Below are 17,654 nucleotides of genomic sequence, written 5' to 3'. Positions count from 1 at the left end.
TAATGATTATGTATTACAATGTTGAAGTGGTTTATGAGGACATGTGCTTGTGTCTTTGTAATTCAAAATGTTTCAGAATCATACTTAGTGGTATCTTTTGATATTCTAAATTTGTTTCTTGTGAGGGTTGGGTTTAGGGTAGAGGGGTGTGTAGTAAAAAACGCTAAGGTAGAAATCTGTTTGGGCGACACAGTGGTTAGCACTGTTGCCTCACAGCAAGAAGGTCGCTGGTTCGAGCCTCGGCTAGGCCAGTTGGCATTTCTGTGTGGAGTTTGCCTGTTCCCCCCTGTGTTAGCGTGGGTTTCCTCTAGGTGCTCCGGTTCCACAGTCCAAACACATGTGCTATAGGTGAATTAAATAAACTAAATTAGCCGTAGTGTCTGCGAATGGGTGTGTATGGATGTTTCCCAGTACTGGGTGGCAGCTGGAGGGTGCAAAGTTATATACATTAGAAATTTGTTACATGTACTGTTGATATACAATGTTACCATGATAGTGTTTAGTCATGTGAATGACACTAAAGCTCCTTCTTTATATTAGTACTTCATCATATGACTTTCTCATCCATACATGCTTATAGTTGTGTTTTTGTCGGTAAAAAGTTGTGTAGATGTTATAACTTCGAAATATTGATGTATGACAAAATATGTACAAAATATGGTTATTGATCCTAAAATAGGGACATTTCTTTTACTTTCCTACTGTATTGCTTGATGGTAAATTCTGGCAATCACAGCTGCCGTCTTTTTATCGTACTTTTTTACAGATTATTTTTTCTGTGTATAAAAAACATTACTCCTAGAGTCCTCATAAAACCACATATTTAAGTTTGTGTGTGTTTGTGTGAGGCTGACACAGTGTTTTGTCTGCTGTGATCAATACTGAGTCAAGGGCACCTGAGCCGTGTGTTTGAGGAAGAGCCGGTGTGTCGTTTGTCCCTTTCTGATCGGATCGTGCGATAACATCCCGGTGACGCAGCGGCCCTGAAGGACATCTGCGTTTCATGCTCTAACTAGAACAGACAACAACACAATCATCAACTCAACAATTGGGGAATTCCCACTGGATTATAATGAACTCTGGCTTTCTGCTCATTGAGCACAAACACAAAACTGTGTGTGTGTCTTGTACCTGTTGGTCCGTCTCTGCACTGAATGAGTTTGAATGTCATTGGATGAGATAAGACACTATTGGATGCTGCAGGATCTTTTCGCTTCACTGGCTTCATGTTTATTCTTTTTGCTCGTTTTTTAAAAGAATACTTCATGCAAAAATGAAAACAACTTAATTAATTAATCTCCATTATGTGTTTTTTTTTCATATGGAGAATTTAACTGATTATTCGTTTTGCTCTGAGCACTGAGATGTTGCTTTTAAACACAAAAGAAGACATTTTGAAGAATGCTGGATGCTGGTATTCACCGACTTCCATAGTAGGAAATAAATTACATAAAAGTTAATGGAGGCGACGCAGTGGTTCTGTAGGTAGTGCTGTCGCCTCACAGCAAGAAGGTCACTGGTTCGAGCCTCGGCTGGGTCAGTTGGCATTTCTGTGTGGAGTTTGCATGTTCTCCCTGCGTTTGCGAGGGTTTCCTCCAGGTGCTCCGGTTTCCCTCACAGTCCAAAGACATGCGGTACAGATGAATTGGGTAGACTAAATTGTCCATTGTGTATGTGTGTAAATGAGTGTGTGTGGATGTTTCCCAGAGATGGCTTGCGGCTAGAAGGGCATCTGCTGCGTAAAACATGTGCTGGATGAAGGCTGATTTATACTTCTGCGTCAAGCGCATGCATATGCTACGGCGCAGCCTATGCGTTGACGCATAGCCCGTGGCCATTGGTGTCGCTGATGTGCACCTCTCAAAAAATGCAACTACAGGTTGCAATGATGGGTAGCGCAAGCTCAGTGATTGGTTGGCTTGGTAGCCCTGACGAGTCTGGGCGGGGCCGAGAGCCGCGCGAGACCGATAGAGCGATTGTTTACAAGTGTGGAGTCCCGTGAAGGAGCTCCTGATTGAAGGTTTTGTTTTGTGTTTACTTCATGGTTAAAGTTGTTGCACGTCCGCCGGCTCCTGCCTCAAAATGAGCGAGTTTGAGCCACTTATACATTAAGAAAGAGTTCAGAAAAAACAAAACACCAGCGAAGAAACTCGACACAGAGGAACATTAACACCTCACTGCCAACTAGCGTTTGAGAAGTGTTATTTCGAAACAGCAGAAACAGCGCTCAGAAGTATGAATGCACAGCTGCGCCCGTTGCATAAACGTGTATAATGAATGACATATTGCAATGTTGATGTGGTTTACGAGGACATGTGCTTGTGTCTTCGTATTTCAAAATGTTTCATAATCATATACCTAACAGGATCTTTTGACATGCAAAATTTGCCACATTCATACGCCTGGGTTTAGGGTAGGCGTATGTTTAGTGAAAATATGTTTGTGTGACACGGTGGCTCAGTGGTTAGCACTGTCACCTCAGAGCAAGAAGGTCGCCGGTTCGAATTCCAGCTGGATCAGTTGGCATGTGTGTAGTTTGCCTGTTTTCCCCATGTTGGTGTTTTCCTCCTACAGTCAAAATTATTTTCACCCCGTTATACTTTTTGAAACCTTGTTGCAAAAGGTTTATTTATTTGAATAAAAGCTGTACAGGATTAATTGAATTGATTTATTTTCACAGCATTCTTTGCTAATATTCACCAAGGATGCTAATAAATCTGACCAACTGTATACTCCACATACAGGCTCTGTCTTATTTAATGAGCGCAGTTTGGATAACGACTAGACCTGAAGGGCTTCTCAAGACGCGCGCCCCCGTCTGTCGCGCAGTGATAGCGCGCTTCGCCGCTCTTGAGAGAGAGAGAGAGAGAGAGAGAGAGAGAGAGAGAGAGAGAGAGAGAGAGAGAGCAAATAAGGCTCAGCAGCGGCGGCAGCAGCAGCGCCAGTGGCGGCAGCAGCGTCAACGCATCTGCGTGTCTCAGAACTGCCTCATCTCGGGCCAATCAATCCCTCCGCCATCGTTACCGATTGAGATTTAACAGCGGCTTTGGATCTTAACGAGCCTCTTCATCCTCGTCGACAGCTCGGCGTCAGCCTCCCACAGTTCGCTTGACTACCGGTTCCGTTGACATCTACCCAGTTTGTTGAATTTTTAATGGAAAATGGCGATGTTTGCTCAGTCCTCCAGTCTGTTCTGCCTGCTCTCCGTCCAAACTGTGCTGCTTCTCAGCTTCTCCTCACCGGGAACGGCGACGCTCCTCTTCCCTCAGCACTACACGTAAGTACCCCCGTCTCCCGCGCGCGTTTCACCGCGTCCCAGTTTCGCGAGACGCTCAGTGAACGCGGAGGTCATCCGTTTTTATTTTTAACCAGCGTTCATTTTTGTAGTCCTAAGCAATTCCCCGCGTTTGTTTACCATTTCCAAGGAGGTTAGCCGCTCAATTATTGATTAAAAGAGGCGTGACGCGAGAACGGCGGTAGTTGGGGCTTTAACGTGGATGTATTTGTAGTTGCTTTCTGCTGTCATGTTACCGATCACGGATACGGTAATGACCGAGAGTGCTCCGCGCGTTTGAACGACGCGTGTACTTTTTTTTTTTGACAGAAACGTAATAGTCAAACGCATTTTGTTATTGGACTGACTGGTATTTGATATGAAAGCACAAAAGTATTGTACAATTTAACAATGGCAATGACAGTAATTTAATTTAGTCAAAAGATGTGGGCACTATATAGGTAATAGCTTTTAACTTTGTTGTTCTGATTTTATTTATTCTGCACTTAAAAAAGATGCTGAGTCTCACTTACAAGGTTGAGTTAAGATACTGAAAACATCCTGATTTATGTGACCTATTTAATATTGACAATTTTTTTTTAAGGATAATTTAACTAAATAGTTTGGCATTGACCGTTTAGATGTTTCAGAAGTGAGACAACTGTTGACATGCAGCAAATTGGTGCCTAAAGAAGTCCCCTTTTCTCTTTTATCTCCTTTATTTTCTCCTAAACAGTAAATTCTAATGCGTTGTGTCTGATAATGTGCATCTCATGAAGTTTAGAATTGGTGGTTGTAGTATTTCAGCATGCTATCAGTTGCGTGTTTGCTCGTAAGCGGCTCAGTTTGTGGACTGGAGTGTGCTGTGCACCAGCCGCTGTCTGAAGTGAGGGTGTTTGGTCGCTGAGGGTGTTGGGTCGCTGCCAGTTGTGCTCGCATGGGGCAGAGGCTGGATTTGTCCGCTGTGTGCCCACACATGCCAGTCCCCAGTGGATTATCTCGTCTCTCATGCTGGATGAAATCATAGAATTTTGATGCTGTTTATGTAAGGATTTACGTAACGTAAAATTAAATTGTGTTGGATCTCATTGTTGTCAGTTGCAGTGAAAATGATTACGCAGTGAATTACATTGAGTGGTTCTTTCAAGTCAACTGGTGGGTTTCAGCAGTCTAAAATTAATCTGAAATTAAAGGGATAGTTTAGCCAAAACTGAAAATTCTGTCATCATTTATTTATAATTCACTTGTCACAAACCTATTTGAGTTTCTTTTTTTTCTGTTGAACATGAAAGATGATATTTAGAAAAATGCTGAAAAACCTATAATCTTTGAACTTGAAGTCAAAGACTACAGATTTTTAATTAACAATTTTTTTCAAAATATCATCTTTTGTGTTCAACGGAAAAAATGAAACTCAAATGTTTGAGACCACTTCAGAGTGAGTAAATGGTAAGTTTATTTAAATTTTTGGATGAACTAACCCTGTAAGTCTTTAAGTCTGTTCAAGGTTGCGTTAAACTGTATAATTACAGTAATGAAATTAGATTTATTAGGTTTTAATTAGGAAAATTATTATGGTTGCACTTTAGTACAAAATATTTGTTAATTTTTCAACTCTGTGTAAATGTGTATTTTTTAAAATAATAAAACTAATAATATATTTTAGACATTGATTCAGCTTTGTGAGGTGTACAATTTTAAATAATTTTAGTTATAATATAGCTAATATTTGGTAAGTAAATATAATAATTATGCAACCCAGGCCACCGGTCCTACTGCATGCACCCAACACGGTCTGGGCTGGGATCGAATCATATATATATATATATATATATATATATATATATATATATATATATATATATATATATATATATATATATATACATACATATATACATACATATATACATACATACATACATACATACATACATATATATATATATATATATACAATACAAATATATTGTATATTATTATTATGCTTTGCAGAACTGTTTATTTTAAAGGGGTGTTTCCAAACAGTGCCTAATACTGTAATCTGTCAAACTTAATGATGTCTGTCAGCCTGTCAGAAGCACAGAGACGCTGCCAAATAACTAATAGCTCTGGATGGTATTATGCCTAAATAGTACGTTAAGTTGGTTTTCAATTCCGTGAGGTTAATAACAGATAATCTCCATAGTACGGTGATATAGGCTATCCTCCTCCCTCTCTCTGTTTGTGCATTTTTTGCTTGCGGTGTAGTGGCCTGTACTCACAGAGATTTGTAACGCTTATTTTACACAGCGCTTTGAGCCTTGAGGCCTGCACCTCTTTACCAAACCCTGTCAGTAAGCAAGCATGACCACCATGGAGAAGGATTTAAAAAGAAGCAAGGAAATCAATCAATAACCAAAACGAAATCATAGCGGCGATCAAGCCGGCTTGTGTTTATAGAAGCATTGAGTGTTGTTTTGCTAATATGCATATGATGTGATGTCTCAGTTTTTGTCTTTCATCCACAGTTGTTTTATTACAGAAGATGGTTTATCATGTCGTTTTAACCCTTTATTGGGTGAAAAATCATACATGGTATTAATTATTCGCCTGAATTATTCGCCCCCCTGTTTATTTTTCCTCCAATTTCTGTTTAACGGAGGAAAGATTTTATCAACACATTTCTGAACATATTAGTTTTAATAACTCTTTTCTAATAACTGATTTCTTTTATTTTTGCCATGATGACAGTACATTATATTTTACTAGATTTTTTTTCAAGACACTTCTATACAGCTTAAGGTGACATTTAAAGGCTTAACTAGATTAATTGGGTTAACTAGGCAGGTTAGGGTAATTAGGCAAGTTATTGTGTAACGATGGTTTGTTCTGTAGGCTATCGAGAAAAAAATATAGCTTAAAGGGGCTAATAATATTGTCTTTTAAAAAATGAAAAACTGCTTTTATTCTAGATGAAATAAAACAAATAAGACTTTCTCCAGAAGAAAAAATATTATCAGACATACTGTGAAAGTTTCCTTGCTCTGTTAAACATCATTTGAGAAATATTTTAAAAAGAATTAGAAATTCAAAGGGGGTTTAATAATTCTGATAGCAACTGTATATGTATATATTTAAAGTCAAAACAGTTTAAAGGTCTTTTAATAACTCCCAGTAACTCTAGGATTTTTGCTCCAACCTAGTGATCTGCTGTCTGAACTAGGGCTGCACAATATATTGGTTTAGCATCGATATCGTATGTGTGTATCTGCAATAGTCACATCGCAGGATCTGCAATGTCATGTTGGGATGAATAAAACCTGATGGAATCTCATAGGTTTTAATAGTGTGAAAGACTTTGATTGTAATGTATGCCCTGTGACTAATATTTCAAGCAAATTGAAACCATTCAGGCACAATAAATTTTAACGTTAGCCAATTTAACAAAAATTAACTGTTTAATTATTTATACATTGAAGACTATACTGCGTTAATTTACATCTAGTTATTTAGTTTCTGATCCTCGGTGCTTTTAGACTCCACTATGAAGCGCTGTTTGTATTATTCTTATGTAATTTGGTATATTTTATGCAGATGCACTCCCTAAAATTATAAATTCTTTCCTAATAGAGTTACTCAAGTCATCTTGTGAAGTTATATGCAATATATATATCACAATATATAATCGCAGAAAGCATTTTAAGCATTATTAATTTTGTTTTTTGGGTGTTGTATAGATCAATAAACTTAAATGATCAAAAACATGTTATTTTTCATAATGTAAGAATACAATTTTTTTTCCAAAGGCCCACCTTCCCAAAAGAGAGTGTATGTATGTATATATATAAAGTATAAAGTAATGACTGGACTTGTAATGCTTTTTAAGCAGATCTGGAAAAGTGTTCTCATAAAATTTTTTTTTTTTTTTTGTGAGAGATTATATAAACATAACTATAATTCTTCTACTAACATTTATTTTTTTCATATCTACCATATATAAGTTCTTTTAATCAAAATGCTTTATTTGATGTATAAACATCAGTCATAGATAAAGGTATACCAGTTGTGTTGGTCATTTAAAGTCAACAAAGCTTTTTTACTGATAGCATTTAAAGGTGTTTTGTTTTGGATTTGCCTCATGATGACGCAATGCGAGTGAGAAACATTCGCTCTGAAGTAACAGTTAGCTCCAGTCACAGGCACACTGGTTAATGGCTAAATGACTCAGCATTTAAATAATTAATTTAAAGAGGAAAGTAACCTCTTCTTAGTGACACAAACCCAGTCTTCCATCTTCTGTATCTCTGTTTTTCTTTTAGATGTAGATGACCTGAGATAAGAGTTCAATGAAGATTTGTTCACTTGTTTGTGGACTTTTTAAAAATGAGAATGTTTTATATATATTTTGGCACAAAACCTTAATTTCTTATTGCAATTATAATAATAATTTTTCCCTTATTGTTGCAATTTAACTTCTTAAGTTCTTTTGCTTTAAGTGCGGAATTTAACTTTATTTCATTAGTAGATAATAATAAAAATAATAATAATAATAGTAATAATAATAATAATAATTATTATTATATTATTGTGGTTGTTGTTGTTATTATTTATTAATGTTATTATTATAATTATCATTGTTATATCATTATTATTATTATTATTATTATTAGTAGTAGTAGTAGTAGTAGTAGTATTAATAATAATAATAATAATAATAATTATTATTATTATTATTACTATTATTATTAGTATTTATAATAGTTTTATTAATATTATTATTATTATTAATATTATTATTATTATATTATCATTGTTGTTGTTGTTGTTGTTGTTGTTCTTATTATTTAATAATGTTATTATTATCATTATCATTATTATTATTATTATTATTATTATCATTATCATTATTCTTATCAATATTACTACTATTATTATTATTATTAATTATTATTATCATATTTATTATTATTAGTAGTAGTATTTATAATAATAATAATAATAATAATAATAATAATAATAATAATAATAATAATAATAATTTTATTGTTGTTGTTGTTGTTGTTTAATAATGTTATTGTTATCATTATTATTATTTTTATCATCATTATTATCAATATTATTATTATAAGTAGTCATTTCAGGCTTATTGTAACTAGCTTATAAACTACAAACAAAAAGTAATTTCTTACTTTATATAAATCCAACACCCAGACACATAAAGCTTATTTCATAACTAAAACAATAAATGGTAAAAATGACAAATGTAAAGTAAAATTAATAGCTGAGAGAATAAATCAAAAACATGGAAAAACATAAATAGAATTTAAAATATTTACTAAATTTTGTGCCTCAGTATCACATAGATTGTTAATGTATTTATATCATAATCATGAATAATCATTAGTGATGTGACAATACATAATTGGTTTTAATTGTGAGCTTAAAATTATTTTAATGTAGCATTTTAAAAATTCAACTAATCTGAAATCTCTCAGTTTTGTCTCTGCACGCTGTCCATGGTGCTGAAAAGTGACTGTTTATCCACAAGTGCATGTGTGCAAGTGATGGAATTGTATAATTTGTTATAAAAATATATAAAAACTAATGCGGGCGACACGGTGACTCAGTGGTTAGCACTGTTGTCTGACAGCTAGAAAGTTGCTGGTTCGAGTACTGACTGGGCCAGTTGGCATTTCTGTGTGGAGTTTGCATGTTCTGCTCGTGTTGTTGTGGCTTTCTCTGGGTGCTCCGGATTTCCCTACAGTCCAAAAACATGCTGTATAGCAGAATTAAATAAACTAATTGGTTGCAGTGTATAAATGTGCGTGATTTTCTGTGTATGAGTGTTTCCCAGTACTGGGTTGCGGCTGGAAGGCTATCCGCTGTGTAAAACATATGCTGGAATAGTTGGCGGTTCATTCTGTTGTGGCGACCTCTGAAATTGAGACTTAGCCGAAGGAAAGTTAATGTATGAAGTCTCGCTTTCTCAGTTTTTGTCTCAGAGCGCTGTCCATGGTTCTGAAAAGTGACTGTACATACACAGTTGCATGTGTGCAAGTAAGGGACTTGTATAATTTTTTTTAAACGAATGCAGAAAAAATACGTTTATAGACTGTAAGAAGTGTCATCCATGCAAATAATGTTTATTTTCCATTATAAAACAAGCATTATATGTATTGCTTGTGTAGGGTGTGTTTGATTATTGCTGTACCTCCATCAGTATATGACTCTTGGACAAGAACTAGTGGAAACTAAAGTTTCTTTTGCGATAGAGATGATTTTTTTTTAATACTGAGCATAATAAAATAACTTGTCATATCTTCTGGAATTAATGTGAAGACTGTCGTATCTAACATGCTTCAGTTTTGTGATTGCTCTTGAATCTTTGCTATTCATAATCTGCCTTTCTGTTCAATGTGCAGTGAATTTGAAACCTGGCTTTTACTTCTGGTTTTGTGGTATTTAACCAGGGACATTGAGGATGGTTAGTAAGGCCACTTCAAAGACCAGAGATTGGACAGAGAACTTGTAAAAAGCAGGAGAGATGAGCCAGAGAGTGAGAGAAAGAGAGAAAGAATTGGCGCTTATCCTTTGGGTCCAGAGCTGTTTTATTTCCACTACATTTTGCAATGTCTTGTTAAAAATCAAAGAATTGCCTAAAGTGACATTTAAAAAAAAAAAGGTATTTTATTAACTAGCTAATAACCTTATCACATTACCTATAAAATGAAACTTCTGAACCTAACTATAGGAGCCTGATCGAAAATGCTTCAGTAAAGTACTTATTAATATTATAAGTGTTTTGATTGTTTTAAAATGGAATATTATACATTTGTTTGTCATATCTAAAATTTATTATAAGAAATGCGAGAAATGTAATAAATATACATATGAATAAAATATGTTGACAATGCAAGCATATAATTTAGTGGTAGATCCTGACCTGACACTTTATAAAAGCGTTTGTACGATGGAGACATAAAGTATGACCAGGCACATTTTATAGCCTTGCTCATATAAAAGAGAAAGCCATCCGTGCTGGAGGTGTTGTCATTAGCAGTTAGCATCAGTGCTCCCTCACGCTCAAAACCTTTATTTCTCCCTCGGTGACCTTTTCTTGGTTGACACATTTCCCTCAGCAGCGTCTCTGTCCCCCGCAAACCATTTATTATCATCTCCTCCCAGATCTTTCATTACGAGCTCTGTAATCTAAACACGATTCTTTCTTCAGTTCCTGTGTATCTGAGAGTATCAGATCGATAGATTACAGGAAACTCCCTCAGTCAATTGTTCGTGCATTAGGGCTTTCTGAGGTCCCGGTGTTTATAATAACAGGGTTTGATTTGGTCTGCTTGATTATGATGGAAAAGCGTGAAGCAGTTCAGTGAGTCAAAGTCTGATCGCTCCTAGGAAAAGGAGGAGGATACCCCATTTGTAGTTTTTATTTGTGGGTTGATGTGATTTTAAGGATAATCTTAGCAAACCATTTAAAGATGTATTCATTTAATCCAGGATTTTACAAGTAAAGTGGTCAAAAAAAAAAAAAGAGTTCAAACTATTAATTTTTTTTGTAATTTCACAACAAAACACACTGTAAAAAAATCTTGCTGACTTTCTAGTTATCTCAACATACATGATTCATTCATTCATTCATTCATTCATTTATTCATTCATTCATTCATTCATTCATTCTGTAGATGCCCTTTGGTTTCCATGAACGAGACAGAGAGTTTCTGACGGGTGCTTGATTCTTTATTTTGCTCAAGACGAGAGCCATTAAACTTTCGTTGCGTAGCACCGTGAAACTACACAAAGAAACAACAAAAATCAATAAAAACAACTTGTATACAGAATAATACGACAAATAAAGATATAATGTACAGAGCGACATATGAAAGTGAAACAATGAAGTATATAACGACAGTTTGAAACAACTAATAAGAAGGCAGAGCTCACGATTAACATATACATACAAATGAACTCATGTGGCTTAAATATTAACTTCACATACCTCGCTCCGCTTTCCCAAAGGGTTCTATTAAATAAATTGTGCAGGATTAAGCCTCCCTTTTTCCTTAAATCGCACAGCAACGTGTCTTCTCTTCGCTCCTGCTAGCCTGATTAACCTATTAGTCACCTAGGCTACCGAAACACGTGACATGCTCTGATGCTCTAAAATTATTTAAAGGCATATAATGATTTAGTGGTCACTTACACATTCATTCATTTTTCTTCAGCTTAGTGCCTTTATTCATCAGTGGTTGCTACAGGGGAATGAACTGCAAACTTATCCTGTATATGTTTTACACAGTGGTTGCCCCTCCAGCTGCAACCCAGTACTGGGAAACACCCATACACTCTCACATTCGCACACATACAGTCAGGCCAATTTAGTTAATCCAATTTACCTAGCGCATGTGTTTGGACTGTGGGGGAAACCGGAGCACCTGGAAGAAACCCACGCCAACAGGGGGAGAACATGCAAACTCAGAAGTGCCAACTGACCCAGTCAGAACTCGAACCAGCGACCTTTATGCTGTGAGGCGACAGTGCTTATCGCTGAGCCACCGTGTTGCCCTTACATCAATCAAACTATTAAGCTGTACTTTGTATAACCAAAGACTATAGAATATACAAGACATGTAACTCGTAACTGTCAATATGGTGAATAAAGCAGCGCCTATTAGTACAGGAGCCAATCAGCGATCGCTCTTTGGTGAATAAAGCCCGCCTTCTAGTACAGGAGTCAATCAGCAATCGCTATAGAATGACACTTCTCTGGGGGAGGGGCTTGGACCAGATGTGAGATGTGATTTTGTGTGATATGAACATTTAGAAATGAAACTTATGAGACAGTTGTTGTTTAATTTTATTGGTTATTCATAATATGAAATGTAATCGTAAGCTTGGCAAGTAGTTTCAGAGAATTTGATGTTTCCCCATTCAGACAGAATGCCCGAGCATACCGCCCGAGAGGTGTTTTAAAGATGACAGCCGAGTGAAATGACTTGCCTTAAAGGGACTTTGGTGTAACTTAAAAAAATAATTGAAACCTGATTAACTTGTTAAAATAAGTTAAAGCAACATAAAAATATATTTTTTTTTTAATAGTGCATAAATTAAAACAAATAATGTTAAGTTTTGGGAAAGGAGAAAAGGACACACACATATGTTTGTTTTAGGTAATTGTGGGGACATTCCATAGGATTCCATTGTTTTTATAATGTACAAACTGTATTTTCTTCTCCTACCCTATCCCTGAACCAAACCCTGTGTGCAAAGAACTGTGTGCAGTTTTACTTATATAAATAAATAAAACAAGTTCTGTATTATTTTAAAATCTTTTTGAAAAAATTTAAACATCGGCAATGTCCTCATAATTCATCATCACTTTGTAATACCTGTGTAATAGCCATGTCATTATACACTTGCGCCCTGATGTCACAAAAACATGGACACACACACACAGCACACAGCACACACACGCACAGGTTTGTTTTTGTGAATTGTAAGGACATTTCATGGGATGGCATTGTACTGTGCAAACTGTATTTTCTTCCCCTCCCCAATCCCGTATCCCGTTACCTTCACAGAGAGCTGTGTGCAATTGTACTTTTTCAAATAATAAAACAAATTCAGTACTTATACCCTTTTAGAGAAATGGGAACATCAGCAATGTCCTCATGATTCATCATCACTTTGTATTACCTGTTTAATAGCCATGTCATTATACATTTATACATTTCATACATTTGTGTCCTAATGTCACAAAAACATGAACACACGCACACATACACACACATATCTATGTGGATATATGTCATTGAAATTATGAAAAGTGATATTGTTATGCATTTAAGGACCATTTTATGTCACTGATTATGTACAGAAAAACAGCATAATAATAAGAGCATAACAGCATACTAAGTCAATATTAAGTTAAACTTTGTATAACTTCAAAAATGTAGTTAAAATCTTGATTAACTTGTTTTAATAAGTTTAAGAAACATAAAAAATGTTTATTGTCTTGATTTGCTTTTGTCCATACATTTTTTACAGTACAAGAATTGAAGCAAATAATGCTATAAGTGTTGAGAAAAAGGCACAGACACAGGTATGTTTTTGTGAATTGTGGGCATGTTCCATAGGATTACATTGTATTATATAAACTGTATTTTCTACTCCTACCCAATCCCGTAACCAAACCTTCACAGGGAACTGTGTGCAATTTTAAAATAACCAAACAAATTCAGTATGATTTAGAAGCTCTTTGAGAAATGGAAACATCAGCAATGTTCTTATAATTCACCATAACTTTGTAATACCTGTGTAATAGTCATGTCTTTATACACATTTGTGTCTTGGTATGTCACACAAAACGTGGAAAAACACACACAAATTTTTCAAACACAGATTTGAATGCAGCAATTCGAAGGATTAATAAACAAATGCAAATCACCATCATTTATAATTGTATTATATTACCTGTATTTTCAATTCCTACCCAATCCCGTAACCAAACCTTCCCAGAGAACTGTGCAATTTTAAAATAACCAAACAAATTCACTATGATTTATAAGCTCTTTGAAAAATGGAAACATCAGCAATGTCCTCATAATTCACCATCACCTTGTAATACCTGTGTAATAGTCATGTCATCATACACATTTGTGTTCTGGTATGTCACAAAAACATGGAAACACACACACACACACACACACACACACACACACACACACACACACACACACACACACACACACACACACATTTTTTACACAGATTTAAATGCAGCAATTTAAAGGATTAATAAACAAATGCAAATCACCATCATTTATAATTTATGTTGCGTGGGTGTTGAGATCCTGATCTTTTAATAAATAATTGTGCAGCTTACATTGAATGCATTAATGCAGGCTAAACAAGTATTGACAGAAAACACCTTTAATAACCTAAGAAACCCTTCACATCCCGAATAACCTAACACAACTTCTTCCATCATCATTATATTTTACAGGAAAGCCTAAATGCTTTCATACATGTGATTTGAATGACGCGAGAGGTGATCTCTCTGCAAATTAAGGATTAATCAAATTACAGATTACAAATGAAGGAATCATTTCATCAAGGAATCATATATTAGATCAGATGACTGAGGCTGAGCTGTCAGCAAAATGTTGGTGACATTCATTTAGTCAATATATTGATTATTGTGACATGCCTGTATACATCGTTATGGAAAAACAATTTGGCACCACTTGACAGTTTTCAGTTTCTATGGATTTACAGTAATTTTTAGTTTTGGTTTGAGTACTAAACTACTAAAATGTGATCCTGTTATTAGTTTCTATTTGTGATTTTAATGAGGGAAATCTTAGCAAGTCATTTGATGATTTGTGTATGTTTACAGCTATATAAAAAAATAAGGTTGAGTCAGGTAAAGTCCTGTCAGTCCTGGAAAAGGATGATCCCATTAGTGGTTTTATTTGTGATTTGGCATCTTTTTAAAGGGGAAATCTTAGCAAACCATTTTGAAGATTTGTAGTTGCTCAAAAGATGTTGAGATGGCAGCAGGGCGAATTGACTTCCTTTAAAAAATAGCTTGAGTGAATTGAATCTCTGCTGCCAAATGACATTTAACTTAACTGAATCAACCTCTAATGGATGTTTTGTAGCATGACACTAAACCAAAGTAGCCTGGAGATTGAATTGAGGTACAGTTACTGCAGCGTGTGCCTTCACCATCATTACTAGCACAGTAAGTTTTATGGATTTGAACACAGCAGTAAATATAATAGATATGTTTACATTGCATGCTTTGGGAGACCTTTTGTACATGCTTAGTCTGGGACTTAATCTATTTATTGGATTTTTTAGGAATGTATTTGATTAAAACCTATTTTGTTATGGCATTTTAATGGAATAAAATTCAAAATGCCATCTTTTTATTTTAAATTGGGATATGTAAACATTAGCTGAGCAGCTTACAGATGAACGCCTCATTCACACTAGCAGTGACTTTGTACCTGCTTGTCACTCTAAGTAATGATTGAAGTAAGTGGGCTTTCCTATCTTAACGTTGCTTAGGAGTTTATTATTATATTCACTGAGAGTGAATGAGTTGCAATATTTTAGTTTGGACCACAATGCCCAGTTCAGCATCAACGTGTCAATCTTACATGCTATACTGCACCTATACACGATATAAGCTTTTATTTTTACTAAATCAATTCCAGGGCTGTCCATATGCCTTCAGCAACATAAAACAGTAAATTTGTCTGTTTCTTACATAATCATGTTTAGATTTAGACTTGCTATGATTAGATGCTCTGAACATTTTGGCAATCATTTAAAACACCTTAGTAACACATTGGAAACCACTCAGAACACCTTAGCAACCACTTAAAACTCCTTAGAAATACATTGTAAAACACTTTTCTAGCAATCATCTAGAATACTGTAGGAACTCCCTGGAAACTATTCTAAAAACTGAAGCAACCACCTAGAACACCTTACAAACACATTGGAAACCACTCAGAGCACCTTAGCAACTACACAAACAACTTAAAAACTCACTGGAAACACTCACCTTAGCAACCATCTAGAATACCTTCGGAACACCCTGGAAACCACTCTGAACTCTTTAGCAACCACCCAGAACACCTTAGAAACACCTTGGAAACAAATTGTAACACCTTAACAACCAATTAGAATACCTTATACATGCATTAGAAAACACTTACCTTAGCAACCATCTAAAATACCGTAAAACACCATGGAAACTATTCTAAGCACTTTCGCAACCAGCTAGAACACCTTAAAAACACATTGGAAACCACTCAGAACACTTTAGCAACCACACAACATCGTAGAAACAAACTGGAAAACATTCACCTTACCAACTATGTAGGACACCTTAGAAACACCCTGGAAACCATTTAGAACACCATAGTAGCCACTTAGAAAACCCTAGAAACACCTTGGAAAACACATTCGGAACACCTTAGCAACCCACATACAAAAACATTCACCTTAGCAACCATGAAGAATACCTTGGAAACACCTTGGAAAACACTCAGAACACATTAGGAACACATTGGAAAACACTCATCTTAGCAACCATCTAGAACACCTTAGCAACACCCTGTAAACCACTCGAAACACATTAGCAACCACCTAGAACAACGCAGAAACATCTTGGAAATCCCTGTGAACATTTTAGCAACCATATAGAATACCTTTGCACTTCTTAAAATAGTTTTCAAACATAATCAAAACACTTTATTCATCCTCCAAAAAAGGATTTCATGATATTATAAATAAAAACAATTGTGTACTATATGTGCTTATACTATATCTTACAGAACATGATGAGTTTTCTCTCTTGGAAAAGTAAAGCGGTGGTTTAACCGCATTAGATGACAGTTGTGGCTGTGTGGAGAAGTGCGTTTTCTGTTGCCGCTGATGTGACTCACTCTTCTGCTAATCTTTCTGTCCTTGTCATTCAAATGAAGCTGACATTTCACATTGACATTTTCTTTTTTCTGTGTTATCATTAAATGACAAATGAGCATGTTGCCGGGCTGATGGAGGAGATAGACGGCGAGAGGGTCGTGTTGTTACTGCCTTCTCTGAAACAGCAGTAATAGAGAGCGTAAATCTCTGAAATCGTGCGCCTCTATTTGTGGGTGTTTGAAGGCGTACTCGGTACTGAATGACGTTACGATTGCGTTTATGCATGCCATTACTTATCGAACCTCTTAGTCGATGGTTTTTTTAGTGCTTTTTACTCCATTCATGTACATTAAGATGTAGGTGCTAAAAGCCCCTAAAGCTTTCAGTGTGTAAACATGCATGTGTGTGTTGAAGTGTGTGCGTAGGTGGGTGTGTGCGTTTGCTTATGTAGCTTTCCATTATCTTTGATCTTAGGGCTGAACTCTGAAACAAGTTAACGTATTTTGAATGCATCTCTCGTTTACTTTTTTAATGCATCGATAAGTATGTTGGGATTTATACGTCTTTATACACATTTGTGTCTTGGTATGTCACACAAAACGTGGAAAAACACACACAAATTTTTCAAACACAGATTTGAATGCAGCAATTCGAAGGATTAATAAACAAATGCAAATCACCATCATTTATAATTGTATTATATTAACTGTATTTTCAATTCCTACCCAATCCCGTAACCAAACCTTCCCAGAGAACTGTGCAATTTTAAAATAACCAAACAAATTCACTATGATTTATAAGCTCTTTGAAAAATGGAAACATCAGCAATGTCCTCATAATTCACCATCACCTTGTAATACCTGTGTAATAGTCATGTCATCATACACATTTGTGTTCTGGTATGTCACAAAAACATGGAAACACACACACACACACACACACA

At 35.6% G+C, this 17,654-nt stretch overlaps 1 protein-coding gene across 5 annotated transcripts in view; it reads left to right on the top strand.

Annotated features, from left to right (window-relative positions):
• Positions 1-2,933: 2,933 nt before the first annotated feature.
• Positions 2,934-17,654, top strand: part of cacna2d2a (calcium voltage-gated channel auxiliary subunit alpha2delta 2a) — a 453,173-nt gene continuing 438,452 nt past the window's right edge. For 4 of the 5 annotated variants that reach the window (XR_015492768.1, XR_015492769.1, XM_087255552.1 and 1 more), the window contains exon 1: positions 2,934-3,277. Coding sequence is in view for 3 of the 5 variants with exons in the window: in XM_087255552.1 (XP_087111678.1) it covers positions 3,162-3,277 (116 nt within the window). In the remaining 2 variants the exon portion in view is untranslated. 5 annotated transcript variants of the gene reach the window in all.

The sequence above is a fragment of the Danio rerio genome, chromosome 6, assembly GCF_052040795.2.
Source record: "Danio rerio strain M-AB ecotype USA chromosome 6, GRCz13ab, whole genome shotgun sequence".
NCBI classification, from domain to species: domain Eukaryota; kingdom Metazoa; phylum Chordata; class Actinopteri; order Cypriniformes; family Danionidae; genus Danio; species Danio rerio.
The sequence above is the reverse complement of the archived record's forward strand: the minus strand, read 5'-3'. Positions and strand labels throughout refer to the sequence as shown.